A 26,088-nucleotide genomic window follows, 5' to 3' on the forward strand; every position below is an offset into this window, starting at 1 on the left:
ATCAACAGATGAATGGATAAACAAACTATGGTACATACACACAATGGAGTATTACGCAATGATAAAGAACAATGATAGATCTGTGAAGCATCTCATAACATGGATGAAACTGGAGGCCATTTTGCTGAGTGAAATAAGTCAATCACAAAAGGACAAATATTGTATGAGGCCTTTATTGTAACAACTCATGAAAAGTTCACACACAAAAAGTAACAATCTTTGTTGGTTATGAGGGTTGGGAGGGGTGGGGGGGAATACTTAATAGACATTAGATAAGTGGCAACTTTGGTGAAGGGTGAAGTTACTCCTGAGGTTCACCGTTCAGCCAGGGATTGGACAGCCCCATAAAACAAAACGGGACTAATGAGGCACAGCAGTCCAGGGACAAGGACTAGAAGGCAGAAGGGGACAGGAAAGCTGATGATAGGGAACCCAAGATTGAGTAAAGGCAGTGTTGACATGTAGTGGGGTTGTTAACCATTGGTCATAGTGCAATATGTATACTAACCACTTAATGAGAAACTATTTTGTTCTGTAAACTTTTATCTAAAGTGAGAATAGCAGCACAACTGGAAGAATGTAATTGATGTCACTGAATTGTACATGCAGAAATTTTTTAAATGGTGTATCTTTGGCTACGTATATTTTCATAAAAAATAAAGGTCCTCCGAGGCCGAGAAGGGAGACTGTTGACATGTCGTGGGATTGTTAACCGATGTCATAAAACAGTATGTGTACTGACTGTTTAATGAGAAACTATTTGTTCTGTAAACCTTCACCTAAAGTGCAATAAAAAAAAAAGAATTCAAAAAAAGAAAAAAAAAAAAAAAGAAAACAAGATGGAAGGAATACACAGAGTCACTGTACCAAAAAGAATTGGTCAACTTGCAACCATTTCAGGAGGTAGCATATGATCAAAAACTGATGGTACTGAAGGATGAGGTCCAAGCTGCACTGAAGGCATTGGCGAAAAACAAGGCTCCAGGAACTGATGGAATACCAGTTGAGACGTTTCAAGAAATGGATGCAAGGCTGAAAGCTCTCACTCGTCTATGCCAAGAAATTTGGAAGACAGCTACCTGGCCAACCGAGTAGAAGAGATCCATATACGGGCCCATTCCGAAGAAAGGTGATCCAACAGACTGTGGAAATTATTGAACAATATCATACGAAAGTAAAATTTTGTTGAAGATAGTTAAAAAAATGGTTACAGTAGTACATAGACAGGGAACTGCCAGAAATTCAAGCCAGATTCAGAAAAGGATGTGAAACAAGGGATATAAGTGTTGATTTCAGATGGATCTTGGCTGAAAGCAGAGAATACCAGAAAGATATTTACCTGTATTTCACTGACTATGCAAAAGCATTAGACTGTGTGGACCATAATAAATTATGGGTAACATTTCAAAGAATGGGAACCAGAACACTTAATTGTGCTCATGAGGAACCTGTATACAAACCAAGAGGAAGTCGTTCGAACAAATATTGTGTGGTTTAAAATCAGGAAAGGTGTGTGTCAGGGTTGTATTCTTTCACCATACTTATCCAGTTGTATGCTGAGCAAATAAATAATCCAAGAGGCTGGACTGTGTGAAGAAGAACATGGCATCAGGATTGGAGGAAGACTCACTAACAACCTGCGATATGCAGATGACACAACCTTGCTTGCTGAAAGTGAAGAGAACTTGAAGCACTTGCTGGTGAAATGAGAGATTACAGAATTCAGTACGGATTACACCTCAATGTAAAGAAAACATAAATCCTCACAACTGGACCAATAAGCAACATCATGATAAACAGAGGAAATATTGAAGTTGTCAAGGATTTCATTTTACTTAGATCCACAATCAATGCCCATGGAAGCAGCAGTCAAGAAATCAAATGATGTATTGCATTGGGCAAATCTACTGCAACAGACCTCTTTAAAGTGTTAAAAAGCAAAGATGTCACTTTGAGGACTATGGTATTTTCAATTGCCTCATATGCATGCGAAAGCTGAGCAACGAATCAGGGAGACTGAAGAATTGATGCCTTTAAATTATGGTGTTGTTGAAGAATATTGAATATACCATGGACTGCCAGATGAAGGAACAAATCTGTCTTGGAAGAAGTACAGCCAGAATTCTCCTTAAAAGGGAAGGTGGAGAGACTTGTCTCATATACTTTGGACAAGTCGTCAGGAGGGACCAGTCCCTGAGAAGGAAGGACATTATGCTTGGTAGAGTAGAGGGTCACCGAAAAGGAGGAAGACCCTCAACAAGATGGATTAACACAGTGGCTGCAACAGTGGGCTCAAACATAGCAAGGATTGTGAGGATGACATAGGACCCAGCAGTATTTCATTCTGTTGTACATACGGTCGCTGTAAGTTGGAACTAACTGGACTGCACTTAACAACAACAGTCTGTACCTGAGCAGATGGCTGCACCTTTTTCACAGGGAGCCGCTGGATAGGTCTGAACCACCAACCTTTCAGTTAACAGCCGAGCTTAACCGTTGCACCACCAGGGCATGAGTAAAGCTAGAGAAAGTGGGGAGTGGAACTTCACTAAAGGACATGGCCTACTGGAATTAAACAAACAAAAAAAAAAAACTATTGCCATGAGTCTCTTAGGACTCATAGTAACCCTATAGGACTGGGTAGAACTGCCCCATAGGGTTTCCAGGGAGCAGCTGGTGGATTTGAACTGCCAACCTTTATGGTTAGTAGCAAATCTCTTAACCACTAAGTCACCAGGGCTTCAGAGAAAGGAACAGTAAGGATACCTTGAGGCACTCTCCATAGAAGGTTAGTGGGAGGGACATAAGAGAAAGGGCGTGGTCCTTTGCAAAGGGGCGGGCACTAGGACGTAGGGGCGGAGCCTGAGGCACGCTAAGCGCTTGAGGACGGAAGAGCAATTAGACAGCAAAGTAGGCAGGGCTTCAGAGGAAGGGCGTGGTTCTCTGGAACAGGACCAGGTTGTTACAGGGAGCCCTGGTGACGCTGTGGTTAAGTATTTGGCTGCTAACCAAAAGGGCAGCAGTTTGAATCCACCCCCTGCTCCTTGGAAACCCTATGGGGCAGTTCTTCTCTCTCCTATAGGGTCACTATGAGTCCAGTAGACTTGACAACAACGTGGTTTTTTGGTTTTGTTTTTTTACAACAGTGAGGAAGTAGCCCTGGTGGCGCAGTGGTTACAGCGCTTGGTTGCTAAGGGAAAGTTCAGTTGTTTGAACCCACCAGCTGCTCCACAGGAGAAAGATGTGGCAGTCTGCTTTCCTAAAGATTAAAGCCTTGGAAGCCTTATGGGGCAGTTCTACTCTGTCCTATAGGGTCGCTATGATTCTGAATCGACTGGCCTGGCAATGGGGTTTTTTAATAGGATGACTGAGAAGGAACCCTGGTTGCGCAATGGTTAATTGCTCAACTGCTAACCCAAAGGCAGATAGTTGGAGCCCACTAGCCTCTTGGTGGGGAGAAAAGACCTGGCAATCTCCTCCTGTAAAGATTACAGCCTAGGAAACCCTACGGGGCAGTTCTACTCCGCCCCAGGGGGTCGCTATGAGTCAGAATGGACTCAACGGCGCCCTAAAGCAGGGATACGGGCGAAGGCGTTGTCTAAGAGATTGGTCCTGGTAGAAGAGGATTGAGTGTAGTCCGGCAGATGGACTAGTCTTGGGAAAAATGGACCTAACCAGATTGGGGACAGGGAACTGGAACACCAGGATTGTTTGGAAGCCAAGCTTCCAAGGGCGTGGAGCTCCGTGCTGGGCTTCAACTCCCTCGCACCCGACTCCCTTTCCCCACCGTCTCCAGAGCAGCCTGGACAACATGTCCTGCATCCTGGTCTGCTTCCCAGGGACCCCCAAGCCTTGTGAAGAGGCGATCAGGAGGGAGCGAGCGCTGGACTCCACCGTGGGCAGCAGGGTCACCTGCGAGCAGGCGCCAGAAGCCCAGCGGGAGGGACGGTAGACAAGCAGGGGCTCCTCCACAATCCTGCCTCCTTCTCAGCTCTGTTTCTCTGCCTAGGAGCCCCCCGCCTGAATGGGGACTTCAGGACTCTGGCCTTGGAGGACATCCCGGGTGCACTGCCTGGGGGTAGGGCTGGACTGCAAGCGACAGGATGAGGGTGGGAGGGGGAGAGCCTCTCTTTGCTCTCCAGGGTCACTGTCATCACTGAACCTTATTCTTAGCTCTGCCAGGCCTCAGAAGGGCTCTGGGAGGTAAGGACCCCGTGGAGTTTTTTTTTTTTTTTTTTTTACCTTAAATTTTACTTACGGAGCCCTGGTGGTATAGTGGTTAAGAGCTCACTGCCCGCCAGAAAGGTCGACAGTTTGAATCCACCAGTCAGTCGCTCCTTGGAAACCCTGTAGGGCAGTTCTACTCTGTCCTATAGGGTCGCTAGGAGTCCGAATCGACTCGACTGCAACGGGTGGCGTAGTGATCGGGTGGTATAGTGGTGAAGAGCTCGACTGCTAACCAAAAGGTTGGCGGTTCGAACCCACCAGCCGCTCCTTGGAAACCCTGTGGGGGCAATTCTACTCTGTCCTTATAGGGTCGCTGTAAGTCGGAATCGACTCGACAGCAATGGGTTTAAATTTTATTTATTTTGTTATTGTTGAGAATATACACAACAAAACATACACCAATTCAAGTTTCTACATGTCCGTCGTATATTTCTACATCTACATGTACACTGGTTACATTCTTCGAGTTGTGCAACCATTCTCAGCCTCCTTTTCTGAGTTATTCCTCCCACATTAGCATAAACTCACTTCCCCCTAGGGTTCCTATCTAATCTTTGCAGTTGCTGTTATCAGTTTGATCCCATATAGATAGTTCTTAAAAGAGCACAATGCTCAAGGCAGACCTCCTTTTTTACTAGTTAGACTAAGCTATTGTTTGGTTTTAAGATGATTTCAGGGGATAATTTTGGTTTAAGGTTTAAAGATTATCTCAGGACAGTAGTTTCAGGGCTTCATCCACTCCCCATGGCTCCAGAAAGTCTAGAGTCCATGAGAATTTGAAATTCTGTTCTGCATTTTCCCCCTTTTGATCAGGATTCATCTATGGAATCTTTGATCAAAATGTTCAGTAATGGTAGCCAGGTACCATCCAGTCCTCCAGGTCTCATGGCAAAGGAGGCAGTTGTTCATGGAGGCAGTTAGCCACACATTCTATTTTCTCCTCCTATTCTTGACTGTCCTTCTTCCTCTGTTGCTTCAAGTGAATACAGATCAATTATTGTGCCTTGGATGGCCGCTTGCGAGCTTTTAAGACCCCAGGTACTACACAATGAACTAGGAGGTAGAACAAGGGCACTGAACGTGTTATTAGGTCAATTAACTGGGATAGGACCCTGTGTTTTTTAGTGTTTCTCTTAGGAGCATTCAATCCAGCCATTCCCCCTCTAGATATGGGGAAATTGAGGCCAGAGAGGACAAAGGACTTGTCTGCTATAGTAATAAATTCCCACCTTGAGCCCTGAAGCACCATGCTAGGCATAATGAGGTGATGTAGAGAAGGAACTTTGCTTCATTTTCAAGAAATGTGCTCCTTGCAAGACTCTATAAGATCCCTGGGTGGTGTAAGGGGTTTGCACTGGAAAGGTTGGCAGTTCAAACTCAGTGACAACACGGAAGAGAGGCCTGGCAATCTGCTTCCATAAAAATTACAGCCAAGAAAACCCTATGGAGCACAATTCTATTCTGTAACACATGGAGTCACCATGAGTTGGAATCAACTCAATGGCAATGGGTTTGGGTTTAGGTTTTTTTGCAAGGCTCTATAAGGTCCATCATCACAAGCACCACCCCTTCAATCCAGGAATAAGGCAGGAAAATTCAGGGAATCTTAATAATCGGTCTCTAAGGCCGTCTGCCTCCATAAAGATTGTTGTCGTTAGGTGCCCTCGAGTTGGTTCCGACTCATAGCAACCTATGTAGAACAGAATGAAACACTGCCCAGTCCTGCGCCATCCTCACAATCGTTACTATGTTTGAGCCCATTGTTGCAGCCACTGCGTCAATCCATCTCATTGAGGGTCTTCTTTTTCACTAACCCTTTGCTTTACCAAGCATGATTTCCTTCTCCAGGGACTGGTACTTGCTGATACCATGTCCAAAGTAAGTGAGACAAAGTCTTGGCATCCTTGCTTCTAAGAAGCATTCTGGCTGTACTTCTTCCAGGACAGATTTGTTCCTTCTTCTGGAAGTCTGTGGTATATTCAATATTCTTCACCAACGCCATAGTTCAAACGTAATCCATAAAGATTATGGCCTTGGAAACCCTACCGGGAGTTCTACTGTGTCCTAGAGGGTCACTATGAAATCTGAATTGACTAGATGGCAATGGGTTTGTTTGCTTGGTTGGTTTTTGCAAGGTTCTATAAGGCCCATTATCCCAAGCACCACCACCCCTCCACCCAGGAATAAAGCAGGAAATTCAGGGAAAGTTAATAACAGTCCCCTGAGGCCTGAATGAAGTGCAGAGACCCTGAGGACAATATCCTTGAGGATGGTCCAAGTCTTGGAGGGGAGAGTTGTGAGTTGGACTCAGATAGCTGCAGAGGAGAGGTGGTAGGTGGTGAAGGATAAATTAAGGCTTGGGAGCAGGAGTCAGGAAAGAAATGTGAGGGAGGAAGCCGGAGCCAGAGTCCAAATATCTTTGCATGGTAGGGAAGGGAGGTTGGTTATTATCTTTTGAATGAGGGAGAATTGTTGATGGTTTCTCAGCAATGGAAGGAGGTCTTGGTCAGGATTCTTTGGGTTGGAAGTGACAGAAACCCAATGCAACCTCTGACAGAAAACAGGGAATTTATCGGGTCGTCTAATTGAAGTGTTTAGGGACTTAAGGCATAGCTGGATCGAGTTCTCAGATGTTGTCATCAGGAACTGTCTCTTAGCTTTATTTTCTTTGAGTTGGCTTCATTCCCAGGCAGGGTCTCCTCATGAGGTAGTAGAGTTGCCGCTTCAGGCTCACATCCCACCAGCTTACCATCCCCAGTGGAGAGAGGGCACCAGTCCTCCCAGAGCAGGTTTTCACTGGCCCAACTGGGTCACATGTCTGACTAGTCACTGTGTTTCTGATTGGTCTGGCGGGGGTCATATGCCCACCCTTAGCACTTGGAGTTGGGGCTGCTCCATCCAAACCTGACGGATTGAAAGATGGAGAATGGTGGTCCCTCAAAAGAAAATATGAGTGTTGCTTCCACAAGACAAGGAAGTGAATGCTGAGAGGGCAAGATGGGGGTTCCTATTCACTATCTCACACATTTTGCATTACAGAAGGGGCAAGGTGGGGCTGGAAAGCTGCCTTGAGCTTGGAGGCCTGACAGCTATCGTCCTTTGGGGACCCTCCACTCAGCTGGGCCCCCCCCCCAACAACTGAGGAAGAAAACTGACCCTTTCCCCAGCTCCGAGGACCAGCGGAAGGAAAACAAGCCGACGGAGGAACTTCAGAGTGCTTATTCTCCTTTCTCCTAGTTCCCTCTGACAGAAAAGCCTTACACAAGGGGGAAATTCCACTTACCATTCAGACCAAAAAACCCGAAAAAATTTTGAAATATTTAGAGCTGAACAGAATCCGAGAAACCATCCAGTTCATTAAGCTTCTCTTCCCTTTCCATTTTCATCTTTTTTTTTTTTTTAAATTGGGGATGGTTAGAGTTCTTATTACATTTTAATTACTTAAGTAATTCAAGATATATTTTTCTTGTTAAAAAAACCAATATGATTTACCTAGTCAGTTGGCAAATCCGTGTGGGGTACCTGCTGTGTGTGAGGTCCTGCTTACAACCTTGAGCAAGGCCAGCTGAGACCTCTGTCCCCGGTGGGACTGACCTTCAATAAATAAGATCATCTCAAACACTGACAAGTGTCCCAAGGAAAACAAAACAGGGACATGATAACAAAATGACCAGGGGACCTACTTTGGTCTTTAAAATTATTGTTTTTTGAGTGGGTAATCAATTTACTTGGTTCGAAATTCAAAGGATACAAAATGGTGTACAATGAAAAGTCTTTTTCCATCCCCTACCCTCTGCCACTGAATTTTGCACCACAACGGGGTGCTTTAGACGGGCCTCAGGGAAGGCCTCCGCAGAGGGAAAAGGGATATTGAGCAGAGACCTTACAGAGAAGGAGCTAGCCATGCAAACACCCCAGGGAAAAGTGTCCCAAGCAGAGGGAACAGCCAGTGAAAAGCCCTGGAGACAGGATTGAACTTGGCATTTGCAGGATGAGGCTTGAGATCTTTATCACCAACGAATTCCCCACATTCCCACTTCCCATTTCATTGGTAACTGTTACAGACTGAATTGTGTCTCCCAAAATGTGTGTCAGCTTGGCTAGGCCATGATTCCCAGTATTGTGTGTTGTAAATCCTGCCTCTACAATGTTAATGAGGCAGGATTAGAGGCAGTTATGTTAATGAGGCAGAACTCCATCTACAAGATTAGATTGTGTCTTAAATCAATCTCTTTTGAGATATAAAAGAGAGAAGGGAGCAGAGAGACATGGGGACCTCATACCACCAAGAAATAAGAGCCAGGAGAATAATGTGTCCTTTGGACGCTGGGTCCCTATGCTGAGAAAGAAGCTCCTCAACTGAGGATGATTGATGATAAGGACCTTCCCCAGAGCCGACACAGAGAGAAAGCCTTCTCCTGGAGCTGGCACCCTGAATTTGGACTTGTAGCCTCCTAGACTGTGAGAGAATAAATTTCTCTTTGTTAAAATCATCCACTTGTATTTCTGTTACAGCAGCACTAGATAACTAGAACAGTAACCAGTGTAATGAGGTTGGAGTGGATTTTTCCAGATCGTTCACTCTGCATATTGTTGTGAGGTGCTATGAAGTTGATTTTCTACTCCTAGCAACCAAGCGACAGAGCAGAACTCCCCCATAGAGTTTTCTAGGCTGTAATCTTTAAGGGAGCAGATCACTAGCTTTCTCCTGAAGAACTGCTGAATGGGTTCAAACTGCCAACCCGCTGGGTGGGTTTAAACTTTCAACTTTTTAGTTAGCAGCCAAGCGCTTAACCGTTCCACCACCAGGGCTCCTTACTCTGCATGTACACACATGTATATGTTCCTCTAGCAAATACATGGTATCTTTGGTATTTCCTTGATTTTTTTCATACCATACATATCATTAGGAAACTTGTTTTTTCTCTCAACAATATCATAGAGAGCTCTTCCATGCAATCACACACTCCATGCTTTTTAGCTGATGCCCAGAGGAGGGATGTGCAGTGATTTAGCTATCTGTCCTTCTTTTGATGGCCATTTAGGCTGTTTCTGATTTCCTGCGCCAACGTCATCGCTGCCACAAAGACCATTAAACAGGTTCCTTGTGCACATAGGCAAGGGTTTCTCTAGTGGAGGAGTCTTGCTACCTATTTTGTATGGTACTTGAGCTGAGAACGGAGCCTTGGTGGTGCAGTGGTTAAGAGCTCAGCTGTGCTAACCAAAAGGTCAGCAGTTCAAATCCACCAGCCACTCCCTGGAAATCCTATGGGGCAGTTGTACTCTGTCTTATGGGGTCACTATCAGTCCGAATCGGCAAGGGGTTGGGTTTTGGTTTGAGCTAAGCATGGTTTCTATATTTTTAAAGGGTTGTAAAAAAAAAAAAAATACGTGAAAGAGGCCTTATGTGGTCCACAAAGCCTACAAGATTTACTATTTGGATATTTACAGAAAAAGTCTGCTGAACCCTGGTCTAATATAGGCAGCACCCAGAAGTGCTCACAGATGGGAAAGCAGAGACCCAGAGAGGAGAAAGGACTTGACCAAGGTTCCACAGAACTGAGGTTCTTATTTGATTGCATAAATGTTTGTGGAGCTGCTGCTCTGAATCTGGCAGGGCTGGGTGAAGCCCAGAAATCGATCACGTACACGTCTGCCCCCAAAGAACTCCCACCCTGAGAAGACTCCCGGAGGAACAATTACAAGCTAGGTGGGTCAGGGTTCAAGGTCACCCACAGTAGGATGGAGAAGGGGAGGGGCTTACTCAAGTCTTCATAGAATTCCTGTCAGAGCTTGGCTTAGAAGGTGAGGCGCTCCCCAGGTGAAGGGGGCGTAACAGGGGATCATCAAATCTGCTGGGTCCTGAGAAATGTTGGTTTTACACTCACACCTTGGGGACTCCGGCAAGAGAGCCATAGCCCAGATTCGTTCCCTGCCTCCAGGCCTCAGTTTACCCATTTGCACGCATCTTAGTGATGATTTCTCAGGCTCCTGCCCCTCCGCTAAGCACTTCACCCGGACTAAGTGGCGCTCTCCGGTGGGGGCGTGGCCACTAGGGTGACGTCACTTGGGCGGGGCTAGAGGGACCCGCTGCGGAAGCCTCGGAAGGGGTCCCGGCTCCGTCCAGAGCGGGCGCTTGGGAAAGGGGGCTGCTGGGAACCGACACCTGGGCGGGGGGGGCTCCCCGCCTCCGGGCCCCCTAGATTGCTAGGATAATCCCTCCATCCCCCGCAGGAGAAACTGAGTCATTCCGGGGCGTGCGTGGGGAGGGGGCCACACAGGAGCCCCGCGTCCCGTCACTACCCCGGGCCAGCGCCGCTCCCCCCACCCGCGCCTGTCTCCCCAGCCCCCACCCCCATCCTCACCCCACACCCGGACCCTGCAGCTGTGAGTCAGCGGCCGACCGCGCCCCCTCGGCCCACTTCCTCCTCACCTTCCCGAGGCGCGCGGGCGGGGCGGCCGGGGGCGGTGAGAAGGGTGGGACCCTAGCCACCCATCCCCCTCCTGTGCGGGGGAGGGGGCTAACCCCCCCAGTCACCACCCCCTCATAAACTGACAGAGAAGACAGAGACGCTGGGGGCTCCGAAGGTGGGATTTAAGGGAGAACGTTTGAGAGAATCTGTGCTTAACCAGAGGGTCCGAGCCGTCGCCCCCCAAAATTGAGTAACAGGGAAAGAAATGGAGAAGTCAATGGGGAGGGTGAGAAGAGAGAAATTGTGCCCCTGTTTCGATCGCCCTAAGAATTTCCATACTGGGGGAGACATAGGGATCATGGAAGGATCCCTTTCCCTCCTACCAAGCTACTCCCCCAATTTGGGGGCGACCCCCAGAGTGCACCTCTATGCACTGACTCACGCTGAGAACGAGGAAAATAGCGGAAGTCAAGGGTGCCGCGTTGCCCTTTTAAGCGCCCTCCACCCCCAGCCTTGAGGCGGCCGCGGCCCCTTTAAGGCGCGGGGCATTGTGGGTGTGGGGAGTGGAATTTTGGAACGAAATGTAGCGAAGAGAAGTACAGTAGTAAGAGTAACATTGTAGCCGCCGCCGGCCAAGGGGGCGCGCCGGGGAGGGGACGCCGCACCCCCTTTCTGCCGCAGGAACCCCCATCAAACCCCAGGGGGAGGAGGCGTCCGAGGACCCGCTTCGGCCCCGGCCACGTTCCCCCCAGGAAGCCGGACTCTATGGGGCGGGACCCTGGGGGAGACTGAGCAGAACCTGGAGCCAGCCTCGAACCCCTGAACCGCGAGCCAGGGGCGCCCCGGGAGCCTTCACCCCGTGGGCGCGCCGCCCGCCCGTGAGCAGCCATGAGGTGAGCCGCGAACTGCCGCCGGGCGAGGGCTCCCCGCCCTGCCTTTGTCCCCCCTCCCCCAGCTCGCTCGGGGCTGGAATTTGGGAACTGGGCTCTGGGAGCCTTAGATTTGGGGCCGAATCCCGCTGGACGAGCTCCAAATACTGGCCACCTCCTCATGACTCCCAAGGCTCAGGGTGATGCCGGTGAGGTTCTCCTGGGAGCCCTCAGATTTGGGGGCGCTCCGAGGACTCCTGAATTTTAAAGACTTTTTCAGGGGACCTCCAAGTTGGTGAATTCTCTCCACAGAGATGCCAGGATTCAGGCAAATCTCAGAATCTCCCCAAACCTCAACTCGGAGTATGGGAGGGATTGTGGGGGGCCGCGTTGGGAGCTCTGGAACCTGGAAGAGAGGCTAACCCTTGTTCGCGGGATGTCCTTTTACGTGGCGCTGAAAAAGTCTCCCCAATTGGAACCGCGCTTCCTAACTTCAGGGGTACGTCTTAACCCCATAAATTTGGGGGCAGGGGACACTCATCCTCTTGTGGAGGAGGTTGGTGGTGCGGACGGACTAATGGACCCAGACGCAACCTCGAGGGTCTGGTTGGGACTCCCCTCCCCCGCCCCTCTGCACCCAGTCTTCCCGAAACAGGCCGTGCCTAGGACCGAGTGAGCGCTCCGTGCGGAGGGCGGCTCCCAGGTCCGCAGCCAGCAGGGCGGCCCTTCTCCCCCACCTGCGCGGCCCTGGAGAGGGAGGGGGCGCGGCAGCTGGGGGAAGGGGGGCCTTTGTCTTCCTGACTCACCTGTCGAGACAGCTGGTGGGGGGGGGCGAGCAAGGAGCGCGGTGGGCCGGCTGCTCTTCTCACCCCGGCCCCTCCCCCCTCCCCACCCTCCCCACCCTTGCCGGGCCCTTGGGAGCTGTGGGGTTGGAGGAGGGGGCGCAGGAAAGCTTCAAGGTCATAGCTCTCTCCGCCTGGGACCCAGGCTTCCCAAAGAATTCCAGCTTTCTTCTCAGGAATTTAATCCTGGGGTGAGGGGCCCAAGGCACCCAGGGATTGTATCTTCATGTGGCCTCCCCTAAAACTCCTGGGCTCACCTGAGGGCGGGGCCAGTGCAGGAGCTGGGCTAGGGGAAGGGACTCACCAACCCCCATAATCTCTCCCTTGGGGCCGGAGCCTGACAATACTATCTCCCTTCCTCCACTCTCTCTGGGACTTCCTGCCCCAAAGCCCCCAGCCTAAAGGGGAAGGCCCCGAGGGACTGCTGGGGATTAACCTCCTGGTGCCTGCACCCTCCAACTTCCCCCACACCCTTGCCTCTGATATGGGGTAGCATTCCTTTTTATGATCACTAGAGAACTCCCCTCTCCTCGATTCTTCCTTCTGCTGGGAAAGGGGTTGTTGGAAAATTCGGATTAAGGGGCACCCACAGACACCCTCAAGACTTCCTGGCTAGCTTTCCCCCCATTATAGCAACATCCCTTAAGGTCTGCCCTGGAGAGGGAGCAGTTTGCGGTCTTCCTTCACCCTCTTCCCCTGGGACGGGACGCTGCTCTCCCACTGCCCCCCAGCCCCGCCTCTCGTCCCCCCCAAGAGCGTTTCCGGTCCCGCGGATGGCGGATGTCCGAGTTAGTGCTGCCTCACTCGCTGCGAGACCGTAAAAGGGCAGGAGCAGCTTCTGGGCCGGCCTCCCGCCCTCCCCTCAGCCCCAAGGCCCTGGCCCTCCCATAGGGCCCCCCTCTTGTGGTGGCAGTGGCTGAACCTCCCACCTCCTGGGGGGTGGGCAGAAGTTGATCCTATCCCACTAGAGGGTCACTCCCACCTCCTGAAGGGTCTCCCCTTTGGGTGGCGATACCCACCTTCCTGGGCTCTGCCTCTCTTCAAGGACTAGGATTCAGGAGACCTATGCCTGTATTCCCAGCTGGGGAAACTGAGGTTCAAAGAGGAAACCATGGCGTAAGGCCCCTTAGCAAATCCTAGGCAATTATGGGGGGCAGATGCAGGGTAGGGAAGGTCTGGTTTGGGATCCAGTCCTCTGATTGCTGGCTGGTTAGGCTGGGGACAGTCGTGGGGGCAGTTGGAAGGAGAGGATGTTAAGATGGAAAATTACAAGATATATTTCTTTTTCTCCCAGTTTGACAAATATTTGTTGAGTGTCTCCTGTGTACAGGACTCTGAGCTGGGATTCTGGGAGGGCCAGGAAGGGAGGCAGAGGTCTGAGGATCTCCAGGCGGAATGGATTCAGGAAGAATTTGAGTCCATTTTTTTCCTCTTCCAATAATAGTAATTGTTATTATTGTTATTTAAAAAAAAAAAGAAACTTGTGCTCAATCATCTGCTCTATGCCAGGCACAGTACTAGGGCCTGATTCAGTTTAATCTTCCTCACATTCTAAGAGACTGATACTGTTACAGCCTTCCCAGTTTACAGATGGGAAAACTGAGGCACAGAGAAGTTAAGCAAATTTCCTGTTAAGTCAAACAGTTTGGACATGGCCAAGCGTGAATTTGAACCTAGGCTGTCTCCAAATGACTATATGCTATTAAAGAAAGGGGAAATTTAAAAAAAAAAAAAAACTTTTTAAGTAACACACTTTCGCTGTGGGAACACTTAAGATAATGCAGATAAACAAAAAGAAACTCAGGTGGGAAACTACCTTCCTGTACATTTATGGAAAACAGAGGCCCATGGAGAAGGGACTAGAATGAGGTCACACAACGACCACAGGCAGGGCTGGAACCCTGGGTGTGGGTCTGGTTCCCTACGCAGGGTTGCTTCAACTCCAAGAAGATTTGTAGTTTGGAAAGGTTGGGGATGAGGTGGGGTCGGGGGTAGGGTCACAAGTTTTATGGTATAAAGTGGCTATGGGGTAAGTCGGGGGAGGGGAGGAATGAAGGAAAGAGCAAGATTCCAGTCTGGAAGGTTTGAGTAAACCGGAGTCATTGGAGTGCTTGATTACCCCCAATGATGGGAAGCTCTCTCCCTTATGTTTTGACTATCAGTTCCCATGTATGGAGGGTTCTAAATTTGTTCCTTACAACAAATCCAGTGCATTATGGTTTCCGAGTGAGAAACTGAGATCCAGACAGGTGAAGCCACGCAGCAAGGAAGTAACTTGAACCCTCTTTCATTTACCAAGTGCTACAGTTTTCCAAAATATAGAGATAAGGGGGTGGAGGGGAATGAGTCCTAGGCTGACTGGGGTTAAGGCTCTCCCATGTCAGGTTGAGGGGTGCCAGGCCTCAGGAGACCACTGGAATCAGCTGGACCTGGTTTCAATCTCCTCTACTTTCTGGCTGTGTGATTTTCTGTTCTGGCTTATGCCTAGTTTATACACTTTTATTTTTTTGAACTTCAGTAATGAATTGGTTTTGTATAGGTAATACTAACCCAAGGGGGTGTGTGTGTGGAGATCATGTAGTTCAAAGGGGGTAAACTGTGTGAAATTTCCTCCCTCCCTGTCCCCCAGTCCCTTCAGAGGCAGCTACAGCCGGACTCCTGCATAGCAGCCTCAGGATATATCACCCCTCTGTGTGCGGATGTATTTATATCCTCCCCACCTTTTTTTTTTTAAACCTCTGATACACACCACTTGGTACCATGTCTTTTTTAAATTTAAAAAACTTAGCTGTTTTCTTATCTCTAAATGGGGTTAAGAACTCTGGGGGGAACCTGGGGAGGACGTGGGTTCAAATCCTAGCCCCTCTGCTGACCTGCTGTGTGACCTGGGGCAAGTGTGACCTCTCTGTGCCCTCATTTCCTCATTTCTCAGAAGGATACAGGGTCAGTGTCCATGTCATAAGGTTGTTTGTGGGGTTTAGTGTGGACATTGGAGCAAGGCGCCTAGAACAGTGTCTGGGACACGGGCTAACTGATAGTATCAGCTGCCGTTGTTAAGAATTTTCTGTTTAGAGATGTGTTTGTTGTTGCTAGTTGGTGTTGACTGGATTCTGACTATGGCGACCCCGTGTGTGCAGAGTGGAACTGTGCTCCATAGGGTTTTCAAAGCTGTGACCTTTCAGAAGCAGATCGCCAGGCCTTTCTTTCGAGGCACCTCCGGGTGGGTTTGAACTGCCAAACCTTCAGCTAGTAGCCAAGCACTTAATTGTTTGCACCAACAACCATTATGTACTTACTATGTGCTGGGCACCAGTCTAGGTTCTGGGGACACAGCAGTGAACAAAAGGGACAAAACTCCATGCCCTCGCGGACCTGACATTTTGGTGGGGGAAAGAGACAGTAATAAATTTTGGGTCAAGCAGGGCTGGGTGCTGTGAAGAAGTGTGACAGGGCAGTCAGGGAGGGCTTCTCAGGTGACTGTCTAAGCAGAGACCTGGGGGAGGTGAGAGGTGAGGATCCAGGCTTGAGGAACAACACAGGCCCTGAGGCAAGAGTGCTTCTTTCCTGTAGAAGGAGCAGCATGGAGTCCGATGAGGCTGGAACAGAGCTAGCGAAGGGGAGAGGGAGGAGAGGAAATCAAAGAGATAATGGGGGCAGATAATGGAAGGCCATGGTGAGGACTTGGCTTTGACTCTGCCAGAGCCAGGAGCCACGGGAGCTTCTGAGAAGGGAAGGGGAAGGATCTGACTTGCATTTAAACAGGATCCTTCTGGGATGGGGACGCTGCAGCCTGGAGAGAGGCAGGACCAGCCTAGGGTCACCCAGCTGGGGTCCGGCTCTCTGGCCAGGCTGGAGACTCAGCAGGGCAGGGCCACCTGGGAGAGCAAAGTGCAGCCAAGGCAGGGCAGGGACGGCAGCCCTGGGCGCCTGGCCAGAGTCTGCCGTGGGTGTGGATGGCAGGTGTGGGCGAGGCCTTAACCCTGCCCAGCCGGGGGCACCAGAAGCCAGAAACAGCCCTCGAGGCTGCGCTTGTCTGGAAACAGCACCTGGTGTTTGGGTAGGGCCCACGCAGTGGCCGGTGGTGGAGACTGTGGCCTTGGGAGCCAGGTGGCTTGGGTTCACATCCTCCCCCACCCTCGCCGCCCCCGTTGCTACTCACTCACTGTGTGACCTTGGGCAAGTCACTCAACCTCTCTGGGCTTCAGTTTGCAGGCCTCACCTGCATTCACCTGCATGAGGAGGATGAAATAGTGCCTACCTTGTGGGTACAGGGCTTAGGAGGGTGCCTGATAAGGGGGGCTACTATGATTATGTAAACTTGGGGTGCAGGGCTCGGTCTGCTGAGGGTCTTTCCCTGCCCTGCCTAAGGAAGAGAGAGAGGCCTTTTACAGCCACAGCAGAGACAGAGCCATTTGAGGGTATAATTTCTCTCCCCGGAAACCCCTGACCACTTCCTCTTTTCAGGAAAAAGCTGAGTGGGGGTGGGGGGTGGGGACAAGCACTTCCCCCAGGTCTTTGTATGACCTTGGGCAAGTCACTTCCGGTTTCAGAGCCTTAGTTTTCTCACTGGGGGAGGGGAGTGTTGAACCTCCCCAGAGGGACTGGTGGGGGGTCCAGAGGGAGGCAGCTGTGTGGGGTGCCCGTGGGAGCCCTTGATAGGGATGCTGACAGTGACTGAGCGCTCGATACGTGCCAGGCACTCTACTTGCCCGACTCCGGTGCTACTCCCCACTGTCCTGAGAGATGGGGACTGTTACTTCCCCAGTTTACAGACGTGGGAAGGTCTCTTGTCTGAGTCACATGGAGTAGATGGCTCAGCGGGGATTTGAACCCAGGTCTGGTGGACGCCAGATCCTGAACTCTGAACCAATTGACCCCTGAGGCTGAGTCAGATGTCACCCCCTCCAGGAAGCTCTCTCTGACTCCCCCAGCTGTCTCCCGCACTGGACTGTGAGCCCCGGGAGGGAGGGAACGAGGCTGTCTGGGTCACCCCTGTGTCTGTTGTCCCCAGTACCGCCCAGCATGGGCCTGACCCGGAGCAGCGTGTGTCTGCTGAATGGCAGTTAGCGCCCCGGGGAGCTGGAGGGATGGGGTGGACTGGAGGAGACACCTGACTTCCCCTGGGGGGAGAAGAAGTAGAAGAACCTGGAATCTGGACCTGCCTTGCTGCAGCCTCACACCCGTCCCCCCACGCCTCAGCCTCAGCTCCTCCTCTGCCGAGCGCCCTGGCAGAGAGGGGAAACTGAGGGCCCAGACTGCTTGGCCTCACTCTGTCCCTATTATCTGCATCTCTCTTTCCAGACTATCTGTCTCGGGCTCCCTGTCCATCTTCCTGTCTGTCCATCTGTTTCTGCCTGTCTGTTTCTACCCAATCTGTCTGTCTTTTAGTCTGTCTCTCTCCTTTTCTGCAGTCTGACTCTCACCTCCCTCTCCATGTCTGTCTTTCTTTCCTTGTCTGTCTTTTTTCTCTCTTCCCCCATTTGTCTGTCTCACTTTCTCTCTCCCGGTCTGTCTCTCTCTCTCCTGGTTTTTATGTGTCTCTTCTTGTCTGTCTCTCTGTCTAGCCTGTCTTGTTTTCCTCCCCCAGTCTCTGTCTTTGCCGGTCTGTGCCCCCCACCCCCACCCCCGCCCGCTGGCCGCTCTGTGTCTTTCTCTTCACCACACATTCTGTCTTGGTCCCTTTGAATCTCCCCACGATAGAGGAGGTGACCGGCCCCTGGAGGAGGGCCTGTGCCACCCCCTGGCTAACTGGCCCCTCTCCTTCTCTCCCTACTTCCCGGCAGCGAGACGGTCATCTGCTCCAGCCGGGCCACTGTGATGCTTTACGATGACAGCAACAAGCGGTGGCTGCCTGCCGGCACAGGTCCCCAGGCCTTCAGCCGTGTCCAGATCTACCACAACCCCACAGCCAACTCCTTCCGGGTCGTCGGCCGGAAAATGCAGCCGGACCAGCAGGTGGAGCCCCTCCTCGCTCCCTCCGGGCTGAGCCCCCCACCCCTCCCTCCGGGCTGAGCCCCCCACCCCTGACCCCGCTGCCTCTCGCTCACCTTCCCCTCCTGCCAGGTGGTCATCAACTGTGCCATCATCCGAGGTGTCAAGTACAACCAGGCCACTCCCAACTTCCATCAGTGGCGCGATGCCCGCCAGGTCTGGGGCCTCAATTTCGGCAGCAAGGAGGACGCGGCGCAGTTTGCCGCAGGCATGGCCAGTGCCCTAGAGGCGTTGGAAGGTCAGAAACAGCGGTGGGCCTGGGGCGGTGGGCCTAAGGCGGTGGGCCTGGGGCAGGCAGAGGGCCCCACGGATACCCGCTGTGTGGCCTGGGGCCACTGCTTCACTCTGGGCCTCAGTTTACCAAACCAGACCTGTTGCCGTCAATCAATTCCAACTTGTGGCAACCCCATATGACAGAATAGAACTAAGGTCCATAGGGTTTTTTTTTTTTTTTTTTTTTTGCTGTAATCTTTACAGTAGCAGATCACCAGGCCTGCCTTCTGGGGTGCTTCTGGGTGGGTTTGGTTAGTAGTCGAGCGCAAACCATTTGCACCACCCAGGGACCCGCAGCCTCAGTTTACTCATCTGTAAAATGGGGCTTATTCATTGCTACCATGGAGATTTATGATGAGGATTTAATGAACTCCTGTGTGCCCCCACGTATGAAATGTACAATTCATAAGGGTATAACTCAATGAATTTTTACACATGCACACTCCTGTGACTACCTTCCAGATCGAGTTCTAGAACATTCCCAGGCCCCAGAAGTCTCCTTGTGCCCCTTCCTAGTCAGTACCCCTTCCCCAGGTAACCACTGTGCACGTCATCATCAGTTTTCAAGCACTGAGATGGGAAAAGAAAAAGAACTCCCCAGTTGACCTTTCTTAAAGTCGCATGTACACCCGAGTCCCCTGAGGGTCTTGTGCAAATACTGAGCCTGGTCGAGGAGGCTGGGGTGGGGCCTGAGACAGTGTTTCTAACAGGCTTCCTGCGGATGCTGAGGCTGCTAGCCAGTGATGGACGGCACTTTGAGTAGCAAGGCTTTAGGTGGTTCTGCTACGTGTCCAAGGAGCCCTGGTGGCACAGTAGTTAAAGAACTTGGCTGCTAAGGAAAGGTTGGCGGTTCAAACCCACCAGCCACTCCGTGGGAGAAAGATGTGGCAGCGTGCTTCCGTAAAGATCACAGCCTTGGAAACCCTATGGGACAGTTCTACTCTGTCACATGGAGGCAGTGTGAGTCGAAATCAACTCGACAGCAGCAGTTTTGGTTTGGCTGTGTGTCTATGGAACGTGAAATCACCAAATGGCCGAGGCATTTGCTTCCTGGGGAAACTTCAGAGCTAGCAGGAAGGGGCTTGCACATCTGGGGGCACACAGAGAAATATAAGCGGGTCACGAGTGCTACAGGAGCCAGAGGGCCTGGGGGTAGGTTACTTGCTGAGTGGCAGTAACTGTGTTTAAGGGCCTGGACGCTGGAGTTGGCCTGAATTTGAGTCTTGTTCCTGTGAATTCCTGGATATGGCACTCTGGGCAAGTAACTGCCTTCTGGGTCTTAGTTACCACACCTGTCACTTAGACATAGCAGCCCCCACCTCACAGCAGCTCATCAGGGGGAGCTGTGCTGGGACCCTCATCTGAGTGTCAGAGGAAGAAGGAAGTGAGCGCCTCTGGGCAGGATTCCTGGGAGCCTGGGGCAGGAAGGTGTCAACAGGCAGGCAGGGCAGAGTTCCAGGGTTGACTCATCTCCCTGACTTTCTCCTTTCACCTCCAGGAGGGGCGCCCCCGCCACCCCCCACAGCACCTCCCACCTGGTCGGTCCAGAACGGCCCCTCCCCAGAGGAGGTGGAGCAGCAGAAAAGGTGGGGCCCTGTCCCTGGGCAGGGAACCACACCACGCCCAGAGTTCTAGGATGTTCCAGAACCCCTGACTCCCAAAGTTCAGAACCTGCCAACTTTCCCAGAAGACTAGAAACTCACATCTTTCAGAAAGCCCCAACTCTTGGAGTCCCAGAAGCTCTTTTTCTCTGATGGTTCAGAAATCCCTGATGCTCAGAGTAGAACCTCTTGGACCCCAAATCCCAGCCCTCCCTGTTCCCAGAGTCCAGAATCTGGTTAAAGAATCTTGGCCTTTTGTAATTCAGATGTTCTTGAAAGTTTGATGGCTAGAATGCTAGCAGTCCCTCCTACTCCTCCCCCATCCCTTTCTCCACCCCCTTCCTGGGCCCTGGGGAAGGAAGGCATGGGTGGGGGATTAGGAGCCAGCTTCCCCTAATCCCAGGCTGGCTGGAAGTGAAGCAGGGGGACGTCACTGGCCATTCTCGGGGCCCTAAGTGACCGCTGCTCTATTGCCCCCTCCTCAGGCAGCAGCCGGTCCAGCCGGAGCACGTGGAGCGTGAACGCAGGGTCTCCAGCACAGGTGATGGTTCTAATGGCCCTGGGAGTCGGGGGCCTCCCTGGAGGAGAGGGCGGGCTGGCTGGACAACAAAGGATGAGGTGTCTTTCAGCAACACCCCCTTTTTGTGTGTTTCAGGAGGCCCGCCTGCTCCCCCAGCTGGGGGGCCACCCCCACCTCCAGGACCACCCCCTCCTCCAGGTCCCCCTCCGCCCCCGGGTCTGCCCTCCTCAGGGGTCTCGGCTGCAGGGCAAGGAGCAGGAGGAGGCCCACCCCCTGCGCCCCCTCTCCCCACGGCACAGGGCCCCAGCGGTGGAGGGGCCGGAGCCCCTGGACTGGCCGCAGCCATTGCCGGCGCCAAACTCAGGAAAGTCAGCAAGGTGAGGGGCCAGGGGTGCGGGGCGTCGGGTGACTGGGGCCATGATGGAATAACGGGGTGAGGCCAACCAGGAGGCCATTCCAGAAAGTCCCCTCCCCTTTTAATTTTTCTAGCAGGAGGAGGCCTCAGCGGGGCCCGCGGCTCCCAAAGCCGAGAGCGGCAGGGGCACAGGTGGGCTCATGGAAGAGATGAATGCCATGCTGGCCCGTAGGTGAGCCTGATGCCCTGCCCCAGACCCCTCAGTCCCCTCAGAAAAGCTCCAGAGAAAAAACCCACCAGCCCACTGGGAACCTAACTGAAGCAGAATCACCTGGAGATGTTTTTGAAACACATCCCTGAAAATTCTAGCTCAGCAGAGCCAGGTGGGAGGAGGGGCCAGATTCCTGTTTGGTTTCTAGTTGTTAGTTAAGGAGCCCTGGTGGCTCAGTGGTTAAGTGCTCGGCTGCTAACCGGGAGAAAAGACCTGGTGATCTGGTTCCGTAAAGATTACAGCCTAGGAAACCCTATGGGACAGTTCTACTCTGTCATATAGGGTTGCTGTGAGTTGGAATCAACTTGACGGCACCCAACAGTTGTTAGTTGTTGTCGAGTCAACTCATGGGGACCCACGTGTGCAGCGTAGAACTGCTCCATAGGGTTTTCAAGGCTGTGACCTTTCAGAAGCAGATCACCAGGCCTGTCTTCCGAGGCACCTCTGGGTGGGTTCCAACTGCCAACCTTTCGGCTAGCAGTCGAGCGCTTAACCATTTGCACTGCCCAAGGGCTCCAGTTTCGTTTCTTTTGGTGAAAGTTCACCCTTCGATAGTCAGGTTTGGGATATAATGCTGGGGATTGTCATCTCCTGAAACGACTCACGTTTGTAACTGCCAAGATAGCTTTTAGAATGTTCTAAAACCCAGTGTTATAGAACCTTAGGAGATCCTGCCACAGAACTCTGCAAACTCAATTCCTAGAATCCCAGCATTCTAAAATAGAGCCCCCACCCCTAGAATTTTGTGATTCCTGAACATGAGACTCGTGGAACAACACTCTCTTTGACTTCTAAAACTAGGTCTCCTTAGCCTTCAGGAATGCCTGAACTTTAGACACTAGAATCCACAGTTCCTAGTCGGGAGGGGAATTTGGTGACTGGGGGAGAACTGAAGCCATCTGTTTTTGCCTTGCCCACCTGCAGAAGGAAAGCTACACAGGTTGGGGAGAAACCCAAGGATGAATCTGCCAATGTGAGTTAGGGGCTCTTTCTGTCTGACACACCTTAGGCTGTACCACTGGGGAGGGGTATTGGGAAGGGGGGGTTGATAGGGATGGGCTGGGTTTGAACCTGAAAGAGGAATATGAGCAGGGACTGGCTCCTGACAGTTTTATTTCCCACCAGCAGGTGGAGCCAGAGGCCAGAGTCCCAGCCCAGACTGGTGAGTGAGAGCCCAGTCTGGCTAAAGGAACTACAAATCCCAGGATGCCTTGTTTTCAGATATAAAGTACCCTAAGGAAGGGTTTGTGCAAACACTGCTGGGGATTGTAGTCTCCTGAGATGGTTCTTTGAATGGAGGTTGATGAGGGAGGCTGGGGGAGAAAGATTGAAGGGAGGTACTCCTCGTCCCTCATCTTTCTGATTTGTTGCCTATCCCCCAGAATCTGTGCGAAGACCCTGGGAGAAGAACAGCACAACTTTGCCAAGGTGGGCAGTTAATACCAGGGTCTCATCCCCCTAGAAAAGCTGAACTTGCCAAATTTATAGAGAGGAGCAACGTATGATGCCTGGAATGGGAGACAGGTCCTCGCTCTAACCCCAGATTTGCCCCAAACCACCCCAACTCTCTCAGGATGAAGTCTTCTTCTTCAGTGACCACTTCCGAGGCCCACCCCTCTACACCAAGCTCCAGTGATGAGACAGACCTGGAGAGGGTGAAACAGGTAACTTGGGGGAGGGGGCTGGGAGGAGGGTTGGGGGTAAAAATGGGCCACAGGAAGAGAGGGGGTCTGAGTCTGGACCCTGCCGCTGATCTCAGTTTTCCATTCTGAGAAATGGAGCAATTCTATCAGGTCAGGGATGACACACACCACTACAACATTTACCAGTGCCTGTGGCAGACCTTACTAATCCATCACCGCACTCATTCCTGATGAGTACCCAGAATCCTTTCCAGCACATGGCCCCAGACAGACATCCACCACTGATCAGAGCTGGCAGGAGCCTGGAATGTATTTGCCAGCCCTGGTACTGGATGTTCTCCAGTACTTTTCTTCTGGCTCCAAGGGTCCAGAATTCTTCTCTAAAATTCTCCAATCATTCTGTGACCTTGCCATCCATGTCATGGGAGGGGTGGGGTATCTTGAACCTCCTTTCTCTGGCCCATCAGTCAGTGAGAAGAGGGGATTTATTTCTGCAGTTCCTCAAGCCCCCTTCCCCCTGACTGGCTACACTCTCTTATTTTCAGGAACTTCTAGAAGAGGTGAGAAAGGAGCTGCGGAAAGTGAAAGAGGAAATAATTGAAGGTAAGTTTTTTTTTAACATTTATTTTGGAGAGATCCTGCCCCTTGGAATGAGCCTTGTTTTGGAAGGAAAGGGGGATGAGACTCTGCCTCTGACCTCTGGCCCTTGTTTCCTTCCAGCCTTTGTCCAGGAACTGAGGAAGCGGGGTTCCCCCTGACCACAGGGACCCGGAGGATCGCACTTCTCCTTTCCGCACACCCTGCCTGTCACCCAGCTTTTCCCTGCCTCGACTTGACTTGGAATTGGCTGAAGACTACACAGGAATGCATCTTTCCCACTGCCCATCCCGCTTGGAAAATTCCAAGGAGGTGTGGCTTCCTTGGTGCCATGCCCACACCCATACCGGCTGCTGATTGGCTGAGGAGGCCCCCACCCTCTGCTCCCTTTGGTCCTTCCCCTCTGCCATCCCCTCTGGGCTGGTTCCTCTACTGGGGATGTACCAATTAGCCCCACAGTCAGGGGGAAGGAAGGAGGGAATTACACATTCCCTGGTTCTACTTTCACTTTATCGCTTAATGCCTTCAATTTTTTTTTCTTTTTTTTTTTTTAAGAAAATAAATATATATATATTTGGGTTTTTTGGGGGGTGGGAAGGGAAATTTTTTTCGCTTTGGTTTTGATAAAATGGGGTATGGGGAGTTTTTAAATGCAATAGTCCCAGGCTTGTCCCATTTGGGGCAGCTATTTAAGGGGGGGGCTGTCCCTTCAGGTTGGGGGTCCCTCACCCCAGTCCAGGGACCTTTCCCCCTTCCCTTTGGCTCCTTCCCCTTTTCTATGAGGAATTAAGATGCTGTAACTTTTTGGAACCTCAGTTTTTTGGTTTTTTATTTGAGTAGGTTTTGGGGTCCAGGCCATTTTTACCCCTGGAGAAAATAAGATGAGGAAGAAAGGATAAAGGGAGGAAACCTCTCCTGCCTTCACCTTTAGCTTCTTGAAAATGGGCCCCTGCAGAATAAACCTGCCGGTTTTTATAAATGTGAAGATCTCTGGTGTGATTTGAAGGGCTGCTCTGATGAGGATAGAGGGGTGCCCATCCCTTGGCACCACGTATGGGAAGACTTGGTTCTCTCTGGAGCCCTGCAGTGCTTGGCTGCTAACCAAAAGGTCGGTGATTGGAACCCACCAGCCGCTCTGTTTGCAAAAGATATGGCAGTCTGCTTCCGTAAAGATTACAGCCTGCAGTTCTACCCTGTCCTATAGGGTCGCTATGACTTGACGGCAGTGGTTTTTTGGTTTTGGTTCTCTTTGCTGAGATCCTTGCCCTCCCTTCGGTCCTCTGCCTTCCACTCATCTTCCTCCTACTTGCCCAGCACCCAGCATAATCTGGGCCTCCACTCGCCCTTCCTCCTCAGGTCCCTTACCATGCAACTTCCTCCCCCTCCCCCATCTACTTCCCTACCCTGGAGGAAGGAGCCCGGGCAGTCTCTCATCAGCTGTGTGGCCTTGGGCAAGTCCTTTTGCTTTCCCTGGGCCTCAGTTTCCCACTGGGAAAGGGCTTATAGGAGAATTCTGCCCCCCTCCCATCAGAACCCACCCAGCTCCTCCCATTTTTCACGAGCCTTGTACCCATTCTGCAGCCGCACATCATGGTTCTCAGATACGTTTTTAAGATGACTTCTTCACCCCAGTGCGCTTTTAATTATAAAACATTTACAGTCTGAAAAAATTAGAATTAAAAAGTCAAAAGGCTCATAACACCCACCCACCTCTTCAGTAGGTTGGCAGCGGGTGGGGTGGGTAACACTGGCTGGTGGAATATTCCATTTGGGTGGGGTGGGGAGCTCCTGGATGAGAGGCAGGTAGCCCCATTAGAGGCCACTGCCATGAAGAGGGGGGGACTGTGGGACCAGTCCAAAGCCAGGAAGGAAAGAAGGGGATCCCTGAGTACTCTGAGGAATTGATCTGAATGGAAGATGGGGGTGGGAGTGTGTGTGGCAATCTGACCCATGCAGTGGGGGGGCAGGTGGGTCCCCATGAGCGATTACTGAAGAGGAGGAGACGGGTAAGGAAGGTAGAAAAGTCTAGGGGCTTTGGAGACAGGTAAATAGGGAGCTGAGATGGAAGGATAGGATGGATTAGCCCACGTCAGGATCAATTTTTCCACCCCAAGAGGCAAGTCCTGGAACAGACCACGGATGGGAGATAGGGTGGAATTGAACGGGAAGACCCCCCGCCATTCCAGTGGATTGTGCCACAGACTAAAGGATGGAGGGAAGATCTGTTGGAATAATCCACTTAGGTAGGGGAAGATCCCAGTCGAAGGTGGATTAGAGGCAGAGCGGCAGAGTGACTCATTGGAGCTAAGGCAGTCCAACAGCCTTGTTCTTGTCATTTTTTCCCCCTAACGAGTGTGGTTTGAAGGTGACGGGGTAGAGAAATCCATTGGAAGTTTCCGCATTTTCATTACACCGGTCTGTACCAATGAGGACGAAGAAGGGGGCGTTCTTGTGTAATGGAGGAGTGTCCCAGGAAGGGACCACCC

The 26,088-nt window shown here is 51.4% G+C and overlaps 2 protein-coding genes across 3 annotated transcripts in view; both read left to right on the top strand.

The window, feature by feature from the left end:
• PPM1N (protein phosphatase, Mg2+/Mn2+ dependent 1N (putative)) overlaps positions 1–11,463 on the top strand; it is a 14,407-nt gene extending 2,944 nt beyond the window's left edge. The window contains 5 exon segments of the mRNA XM_023736187.1: positions 3,797–3,914; positions 3,992–4,080; positions 4,082–4,109; positions 10,462–10,695; positions 11,393–11,463. Coding sequence (XP_023591955.1) covers positions 3,797–3,914; positions 3,992–4,080; positions 4,082–4,109; positions 10,462–10,695; positions 11,393–11,463 — 540 coding nt within the window.
• Positions 11,143–24,582, top strand: VASP (vasodilator stimulated phosphoprotein). Of its 2 annotated transcripts, none has more exons than XM_023736243.1 (13): positions 11,143–11,533; positions 18,135–18,306; positions 18,415–18,580; positions 20,114–20,201; positions 20,702–20,757; positions 20,872–21,113; positions 21,226–21,323; positions 22,287–22,335; positions 22,491–22,524; positions 22,745–22,790; positions 22,936–23,026; positions 23,551–23,608; positions 23,726–24,582. In XM_023736243.1, the coding sequence occupies exons 1-13, from the start codon at positions 11,529–11,531 to the stop codon at positions 23,761–23,763; spliced, it is 1,143 nt and encodes a 380-aa protein (XP_023592011.1). In that variant the 5' UTR covers positions 11,143–11,528; the 3' UTR covers positions 23,764–24,582. The 2 variants fall into 2 exon arrangements, with proteins under 2 accessions (XP_023592011.1, XP_023592010.1); XM_023736242.1 differs by having other exon boundaries at positions 11,144–11,533; positions 22,488–22,524.
• Positions 24,583–26,088: the final 1,506 nt, after the last annotated feature.

Source organism: Trichechus manatus, unplaced genomic scaffold, assembly GCF_000243295.1.
Source record: "Trichechus manatus latirostris isolate Lorelei unplaced genomic scaffold, TriManLat1.0 scaffold00087, whole genome shotgun sequence".
Classification (NCBI taxonomy): domain Eukaryota; kingdom Metazoa; phylum Chordata; class Mammalia; order Sirenia; family Trichechidae; genus Trichechus; species Trichechus manatus.

Excerpts from the sequence above, each read along its gene's own strand:
- VASP (XM_023736242.1), top strand. Across the intron at positions 20,202-20,701 it reads GAGGTGGAGCAGCAGAAAAG|GCAGCAGCCGGTCCAGCCGG; the intron begins GTGGGGCCCTGT and ends CCCCCTCCTCAG. Across the intron at positions 22,791-22,935 it reads AACAGCACAACTTTGCCAAG|GATGAAGTCTTCTTCTTCAG; the intron begins GTGGGCAGTTAA and ends CAACTCTCTCAG.